We start from the raw sequence: 9,528 nt of genomic DNA on the forward strand, positions 1-9,528 counted from the left end.
CTTTCTCCAGTAGTTTCTTTGTCTTTACTTTAGGTAGCTTTATAAACTGGTTACCAAAACAAACCCAAGTCTTCTCTGTACTTTTGTCTTTTTGTAAAACTCTATGAAATTCAATGAAGTTCTAAATTAAGTGTTGCCCCCTGGTTGCTTGATTTGCATTCTACTGGGGTACCGGTACCATGTATACCTTCTTATGTATCAGCAGAACACAGTGCTGTGCATCTAACAGTCACTGATATTCCAGGCTACAGCCATTCAATTCTCAAGTACACAAAATGAAATTTATAAATAACAAAGTTTTTTAATCAATTATTCATTTTTTTTTGTGTACTTACAAAAATTAGTCTTAAGGAACTTAACTAGATTACTAGACTAGCTACAAGTCTGTCTTTATTATATATATGACACAGAAAATCTGCATAATTAACATCTCTGATAATCCCACTACTAATTGCCATGAAAGAGGCCCTCCTACCATAGTATGTAGATTTGCTATCAGAGGGATATATGCAATCAATAAACTTTTTCATATACATGTGTTCTTTAATATAAAGAGGGGAACTTGTAGCAAGTCAACTAGATTACTAGTGACTAACATAAATATTCAATCACCACAATTTCGACAAAATTTGTAGTTTTTAAAGTATCCTTTATTTTACAAAAACGAGAAGAAAAATCTGTAAATGATCTTTAAATTTGCCACATGTACGAGCTGCTTTAAGCTCAATCAGCAAGTTTTTACTTCAGTAGAAATTCTGACACCTTCCATTCATTTCAATTAAGTACAGGTTTATGTATTCTTTTTCATAATCCAGAATATTTTACAGACAATAGTACCTGACTGCTTCCCTTGTTTTTTGACGTTTCCTATCTAAATCTATCATCTGTTGTTTATCTGACAAAATATCTTCGGCAACTTCTTCAACTTGCGTTAAATATGGCAAAACTTTTTCTGGGTCAATATCCATGATATAATATAACTGCTAAAAAGAAAAAATATATCATGTACATATTATGGTACAACTTTGGTATGCTAGATTTTTCTTCCAATATCGATATTATTGGTTTTGATTGCTTCTTGTAAACAAATTATTTTCATATTTTTTCCAATGTCTTTAGAGGAATCACTCCTTAAAGAGGTAGACCTAGGGTAAGGGACACAACTCTTAAAAATCATTGGAACGTTTGTATTCAGCATTTTACATCAATCTTATGTAAGCATCTAATTACCTTGGATTCATTTTATTCTGCTTCAATCAAAAGCTTGAGAGGCTTTGGTGAAATTAAATATGATACAAACATATCACTGATTTCATGAGTTCTGCCCCTTACCCTAGGTCTACCTCCTTTAAACAGAATATGTACAGTATACTGAAATTTCAAAAGAAACCACTGAATCAATGTCATTGCTGGGGGACAAGAGATTTACCAGCCGAGTGGTCAGACTTGTCTGACTCCATTTATATCATAGATTACTTTCTGAAATTGTTAGTACACACAAGGATGTTAAGGTACTTTTGTGTGTTTTGTAAGGGGGAGACAACTCTGTCATGACGTCAAGTGCTAACCATAGAAACAGCTACACCATTACCCTCACTTCTTTCATAAAATGGTGTCTTTTCAATATTTTACGGTTCTTTATAGCATTGGTTTTGTTTGCATTTGGTAGAAATAAATGTACTCTTTTTAATATTACATGTTAGATGAAAGAAAACGATTTAAAGGTGAAAGTATGTCATTTTGTGAATGTGCATATCATTAGTCGTGGGTGGAGCTTTTAACCTTATACGGAAAATGACATTGGCGAGAAGCTTTAAAATCTTCTGTCAGCTGTTTGCTCGTTGTTCGAGAAAAGGAAAAAGAAAACAATGCTATACGACGTAATCTTACATCTATTCCAATGTACCAACGTATGGGATGATAGCTGCAGGTGATGTTTGTATACTGTAGTTATCGATTTAGTATTATTTTTGCTCATAAGCTTTACTTGGCCTTGTGTCAAAATTGAAATCATGCATATTCTATTGGGCTATAGCTCAGGAAATTTCAAATACTGGTTGAATCATAGAAATATAGTGTCCAATTGTACATGTACCTGTAACTACATGTATTGCTAACTATTTTATATGTTCTTTTTGACCATTTACTGTGTTAACAAAGCAATATTTTTGCTTTTTTGTATCCATGCAGACTATGGCCACTTCACTCAATGTAAAAATGATATGTTTAATTTCAATAATTGACATTTATAATTGGTCATTTTATCTCCAGTGGTGGGTTGGCAAAATGTACTGACCCTCTTTTTATAGAAATTTTAGCCAATGTTATGTGCCTACAGTATTTATATTTTTGTCAATTGACAAAATAAAGAATGAATAAGTATTCTCATCTCCTGCTGAAAAATGTTGGGAAAAATCTGACGTCTTAGTTTCAATAATCCAATGAAGAACGAAATGTCAGTTTTATTGTCAAAATTATACTTGGGTGTCAGAATGATATTCATTTCAAACTGAATGATTGTATGACATATAAAATTTGATGCCAATTTTGTTTTTGTTTTGTTTTTGGTTCAAATGTGTTCAAAATTGGAGAAAATCTAGCAATTGTTATGTGCTGACAATATGTATAATTGTTTTGTATTAACAGGTTAAAGTTTAAGGCATTTCATATCAGCTTCGAATTCTTCGAAAGGTCATCAAAATCATAAATTGCATTATTCATTTTATTATCTACTGCCTGATTTGACACACTTTTGAACTGTTTATCTGAATTATTTGATACTTTGTACATATAAAATGAAATTGATTCCTCAAGCATTCTACATGCAACTTCATGTACAAAATTGCATGTAGAATGCATTAGGAATGAATTTATGTGCAGTACTAAGTCTGAAATTGCATGTAGAATGCATGAGGAATGAATTTATGTGCAGTACTAAGTATGAAATTGCATGTGGAATGCCTGAAGAATGAATTTATGTGCAGTTGAGAGAAAAAAAATTACATGTTGAATGCATGAGGAATGAATTTCTGTGCAGTACAGGGTATGAAGTGGCATGTAGAATGCTTGAGGAATGAATTTATGTGCAGTACTAAGTATGAAATTGCATGTAGAATGCCTGAGGAATGAATTTATGTGCAGTAGAGAGTAAAACATTGCATGTTGAATGCATGAGGAATGAATTTCTGTGCAGTACAGGGTATGAAGTGGCATGTAGAATGCATGAGGAATGAATTTATGTGTAGTACTAAGTATGAAATTGCATGTAGAATGCATGAGGAATGAATTTATATGCAGTAGAGAGTATAAAATTGCACGTTGAATGCATGAGGAATTAATTTCTGTGCAGTAAAGGGCATGAAGTGATAAATTGTCAACAGTTATGAGAATTTTATTGTTCATAGAATGCTTGAGGAATGAATTTCTGTGTAGTACAAAGTATGAAATAGCATATAGAATGCATGAGGAATGAATTTATTTGTAGTACAGGATATGAAATGGCATGTAGAATGCATGAGGAATGAATAAATGTTCAGTACAAAGTATGAAATTGCATGTAGAATTCTTGAGGAATGAATTTTTCAATTGTTTTGAAACTGGCAATATATTATCAAATTTAATACTATTTTGCTCAAGTTAGTAGTCCAGGTATAAGTCATAAAACAGGCAGAGAAAAAAAAACCATAAGGAAATGTTTTTAATTGTGAGTATATGTAATATCTTGGCAACTATTACAGACAAATTGAAAAATTAGATCTGTATGTATTTGTAACATTTTCTGCAAAACCTTACAAATCTGAACACTATATGTAAAAATGTGATCCCCATTTGATAAATGCATAATATTGAAAGTGATTCATTTTATTTCTTTTACATTTTAGGTTGCACCAAAGGTTTTGTTGGGTTCCAGCTCATACCATTTATCATGAATGAATCAACACAATAATGACTAGATTATACTCTGGAGAGCTGTTTTGACCCGTATAATAACATGATATCAAGAGTATTAAATGTGTGAATATACATGTACATGAATGACAAATGAAGTATACCCAAAGTTCCTGTTGATGAACACCAAGAAAGAAATCTCTGTGCTTATAATAAGATAAAATGTGAGGAGAAATTGAGTGAAAGAGCCAATTGTAAAGAAGATATTGGTACTTACAATGTATACATAGGCAATAACACATCATGTATAAAACATCTATGTACATGTAGATACATGCATTGACAAAAATAAACAGAATGTGTGCTTTCAAAATATGGTGAAAATAAAGATTATTTGCTTGAATTCTTAAAATCTATTGCAGTGTCCTCAAAGGGACATGGATTCAAAAATAAAATTATTTTGAATATTACAGATATTACAGGTCAATCAAGTACTGTAACATATGTAAATGAATGGTTTTCAAACATAGTATCATTCGAGTAACTAAAACGTGTTGTTTCCAAAGCAGTGTTTATTGCAAACAAGTTCACGAAAATTGACTCTGGGTGTAAATTAATGAATCCTAAGAAAAAATTATTACTATTTTTCAAGTGAGCCTTACATCATTCCTTGTTTCAAGGTTTTCTCCTTAGCGAACAATTTGAATATTGAAATATTTCTTGTAGATTGTGAGAATTTATAATTCAAAGGAAAAAAAAATCTTTTTTTTTTATCAGAACTTTTTTACAAATTTTGTTTTTTATTGTGAATGGGCAAGTCTAATCAAAATTACTTTCATTTGTTTCTTCTATACAAAAACAACTCGCATCTCTTCCAAGTTTGTATTAATTTAGACATAAACAACACCTTATCAAAGCACCTTGCCAAGAAAATGTAGCCCATAATACGGTTGATGTACATGTTATTGGCTAAAGTGGTTGAGAGCACAAAAATGTGTCACATATGCGATTATTTGTTATATCTTACAGCATGAATAACAATGTAATGTAATGGCTATGTTTAGAAACTAGCCAGGCAAATGAGCCCAACTCTTTTTTAACTATAATTTGCATAGTGGTAGATGAATAATAGGCGCATGTTATTGTTTTTTCTATGTCGTTTTGGTTCTGATCGTATATCCATACATGTTTTTGCAGGATAAACATGATATATGTTTCTGTTAAAAAAAAGAAAGAAAGGGGGCATGAACGTTCCCTCCGTCCCCTCCAAATTTACTACTGCATGATTCAAAAGACAGAACCACCAATCTTGGTTCTCGCAAGGCGAACCCCGACAAGTTACTAAAATTAAAATGCTTGATGTAAAATCGGCTTTACTTTCCAATTTATATCATGTTCTTATCTTCATTTGTTCTTTTTATTATCATTTAAGATAATGCTGGGTGATACTAAGATACATTACTCATGAGTCGCTTTATAGTTCCGCTAGTTTGCAGCAATTATCATTCTCCTATCAATAATCCTTTACCTAAACATTGGACATTTATCTGATTATAAGGTACATGTACTTGCATCGAAACACGCGCTTCAATAGTCGTAAACATTCTAGGGGGTGACGTGACGCGAAACAAATCGACTGAAAGATATTTGACCAGATATACACACGCTGGGTGTTAATTGGTTTTACCCCTAGTTGTACGAGATAAGCCTTGGCTATAAAACACTTGTAGCTTAATTTTATGGTGATGATTACTAATTTTAAAAGAGGCAGAGTTGGGGTGTGGGCTAAAGTCCCCTTAGCTCCCCTGGTAAATCTGCCACTGCTAAACACTTAAATAGTACTATAATGGAGAAAAACAGGCTAGGGTATGTATCAAAAATACTAAAATTACATAAAAAATGGGCCAGAAATGCGTTCTAAGGCCTTTATGGGTTCAATAAATAAAAAATCTGTATTTTTTTTCCAAAAAGTTAAAAAATAAAAAAATAACTATATCTTGATCTCAAGTGCCTGTGGAATGGTGCATTGAACAGTCCCTGCTAAAAAGTAGACTCGACATTGTAATATTGAAGATGGCTTTATTTTATAATTAGTTCAAGAAAATTATATTGTTTTGATTTAATATTTAAATAAAATGAGAACAAAGTGTTTTAAAATTAAAATTTATTAATTAACCAGTAGTACCACGTCCATATTTTCTCGGCAGTTAACGTCATGTCGTCATCAGTACAATAAGGAATATCCATTCCATTCTCTTCCGTAGTCCGATTTTGATAATACATTACTATTGTCATTCTCTTGAACATTTTGATTTATGTCATCAATTATGATATAAAGTAATTAAATGATACCACTCTATTTTGATCCAAAAGTCCAGGAGGAAGAGCTTAATAGACTCACTAGATTTATGGTGGGGTCAATAGCGGAAATTTAAATGTTTTTAAAAATTGCTGTGACTAATTTACCTAAACTTTTTAACATATAGAAAAAAGCAAATTAAGTGCAAAATCTAGATAAAATTTGTAAAAACACTGCTTTGGACCAAAATTTAAATATGTTTACGATCTCAGGTAAATTAGTCACAGCACTTTTTGAATAATATAAAGTAACTTAAAAATGTCTGTTAAATTTCAGAATGGGCTGTGGTCGGCTTCCTCCTGGACTTTTGATGTTTCTGATATTTTATGAAGGAGGCATGTTTTGGTCACATGATTTGTTTCTATTTTAGGAATGTTAATATTTTTCATAAAGAATTGATGGACTGATACCGTAGAATATGTACATATGTAGTTTTTGTATGAAAAATGTTAAATAAAGGATTTATTGGGAGGTTGAAACATATTTAAAATTGTACAGGATTTTTGTCAAATTTTCTGGAAAACACCTTAACACCATTGCGCATGTATTACAAAATTCAATATCCCTAAACACTTAAGCTTCATTCCCTGTATTACATTTGGTAGAACTTCTTGTTGTTCTCTGTGCTAGATTTACTTTTCATGTTTCCATTTTGAAATTTTTGGTTCTGAGTACTTCTTGATACAATTTATTTTTGACTTGAAATGTTTCTTTGTTGAAGAAAGGTGTAACTGACATTTGCTATAATAATATGAGTGTTTTTTTAAATATTATCTTCCTTTTCCAAACATACGGTATAGTGACAAAATATGTGCATGTAATTAATTTTTATGGAGTTTTAATAATGGTCTAAATATTTTGCTAAGAACCTGATAAATACAAAAATCAACAAGTTTTTTATAAACATTTTCCTAATACCATCGGCGTAAATTGTCTTAGTAAATTTCAAACCAGACTTTAAACAGGCACTAGTAAATGTCTGACATTGTTGGAATTGTTTGATATTGAATAAACAGTTTGTTCCATTTTATTAGACCATTTGATATCTATTTCAAATTCTCATGTCCATATATATCAAACATTGACAAAAGATACAGAAAGATGTACATGCATTATGATTCAAGATATGGAACATTACCATTACAAATCAGCATGTCATTGATATAACTGATACACACTTTTTGTATAACTTCATAAAACACAAAGAAATAAGGATAATAAAATAACAAGTCATCAAAGATATGGAGACTAACTTATTACCTGGCATATGTCACTGTCCCTTATACATTGAATTCTGCAATTCTTCTTCTCCAAAAATTTCATTATTTTTTTTTCCCTACATACCGACCCAAGCTTCAAACCATTGAGTAGAGGAACAGCAAACAAACATATTTTTATGTTTGGCCCTACTGACCATTTTTTTTACACTTAAGTCTTAACAGGAAACAGGAGTATAATTGAAATATGAATTGTCAAGGTTCTTGGAAGAATAAGTACTGTTTAAGCATGTGCATTTAAAAAGAAAGCTAATATTGGCCAAAAAGACATAATGTGCAATGCCTACTGACACCAAAAATAAATTGGATGTAAACATACTTTAATGAACCGTGTAAATGATCTTATTTGATTCAATGACATATTTAATTTGTGCTGACAAAACGGTCAATAATTGTATATTTGTCTGTCAAAATGACTATCATTCCCAAATCTTACTTTTAAACGAAGGAAGTCCGTTCTTTTTTAATCTGTCACTGTCGGTGATAAAATTTTATGGAGGCTGCCATTTTGAATGGGAGATAACTCAGCATATTCATTTAGAGTTGTCCTTTCTTGATGTGACTCTGCAATTTGACAGAAATATGAAGTAAATATCTTAACTTCAACAAACGGTGAATTTTAACAATTTGATACTAAAATACAGTAAATTTCCTGCTAATATGTGTCACATTAAGAACTTGCTCGGTTTTTGAGCACTACTCACCTGGTTCGCGGGCTTAAATAATACACTCCCTGTCTGGTTGAAATGAAGTGAAACAATCAGCTTTCATGTAGTAGATTACATAAAAATCAAGCAAATGGGAATATTACGATAAACAGAAAGTTATCATATTCAGTGATACACAAGGTATGATGAGGTTTTTTTTCCAAAATTATTAACTACTTTGTATTATTTGATCTTTAAAAATAAAAGAAATGAAGAATCTAGTGTGCAAATTAGTTTATATATATCTTCTCCTGAACAAATGTTACCATTTTATTTCCACCAACAAATAGAAAGAGGACACCTAACTATACAAAAATGTGTTAAATGAAGTTTAAATATCGGTAAAAGGGAGATAATTCTTTTCTTGAAATCTTTACAAATTTTATATTACAGGTGCTTAGAGATGAATAAAAATTAAAATAAGCTTAAATTATGCATTATTTTAAAGAGTATAAAGTAAATAAAATTGGTATGCATTGGATAATTCAGCATTTTTGGATATTCTATACACCCTGGGACTGTTTTGTTTAGATGCAGATATTTAAGCAGAAACAGCATGTAAAATCCATGTGTAATTATCAACATAGCACAATCCATTGAATTTTAGGATGAGTATTTTTCATTCATTTATAAGAATATATTAATTCCAATTTTTTTTATGTCTTTTTCATTAAGTCTGTCTTTTAATCCCTTATGGATTTTGTCTCCTAAGCTATCTGAGGGTCAGTGGCAGGCCAAAACTAAAAATAGCTTTTAACACTGAATTTCAAAAGGGATAACATTTGTTCATAAATCTTAGATATATTGTTTCTTGTTAAGTAATCTGTTAGGCATCTCGAAATTCATTGCTAAAAGTATATCTGAAAATAAAGTGATAGAAGTGTTCTTTATTCAAAATGAGGTCTTCAGTAAATGGTTAATTTCAGTGAAAGATGAACAATGGCAAATATATGCCACATGATTCAATGTCCACTGGTGTTTCATAGAAATCAAAGATCATGTGACCTTGAAAGCAGAATTTTATAGCAATGTTTACATTAGTATTCCTGACATTACAAGCTATTTCTATGGCATTCCTTACCAATTTATAGATATCTTATGTCATTAAGTAGACATCTTCTATTCTTTATAGGATATCTAATAAGGTACAAAATTTATAAGATTATCTTACATATCACTTGCACCACAATTTGTGTTCCATTATTGGTTCTGACCTGTGCAGGTCCGGGTGTTAAAAGAATAGGCCTGCAGCAGCGCTAAGCTTGTCGTAAAAGATGACTAAATAGTGCTCAGAACC

The 9,528-nt window shown here is 31.1% G+C and overlaps 1 protein-coding gene across 2 annotated transcripts in view; it reads right to left on the bottom strand.

Moving 5' to 3' along the window:
* LOC148619681 (p53 and DNA damage-regulated protein 1-like) overlaps positions 1–8,050 on the bottom strand; it is a 41,198-nt gene extending 33,148 nt beyond the window's left edge. Inside the window, exons 1-3 of one of the 2 annotated variants that reach the window (XM_088579844.1) lie at positions 7,961–8,050; positions 838–980; positions 1–101 (exon numbers count right to left, since the gene is read on the bottom strand). In XM_088579844.1, the coding sequence (XP_088435970.1) occupies positions 1–101; positions 838–968 (232 nt within the window). In that variant the 5' untranslated portion in view covers positions 969–980; positions 7,961–8,050. Of the gene's footprint in view, positions 102–837; positions 984–7,960 lie in introns of both variants that reach the window. The other variant, XM_088579843.1, reaches the window with a different exon arrangement.
* Between the last annotated feature and the right edge of the window lie 1,478 nt (positions 8,051–9,528).

Source organism: Perna viridis, chromosome 4 (genome assembly GCF_037379345.1).
Source record: "Perna viridis isolate PV_CMFRI_1.1 ecotype Kerala chromosome 4, ASM3737934v1, whole genome shotgun sequence".
Classification (NCBI taxonomy): domain Eukaryota; kingdom Metazoa; phylum Mollusca; class Bivalvia; order Mytilida; family Mytilidae; genus Perna; species Perna viridis.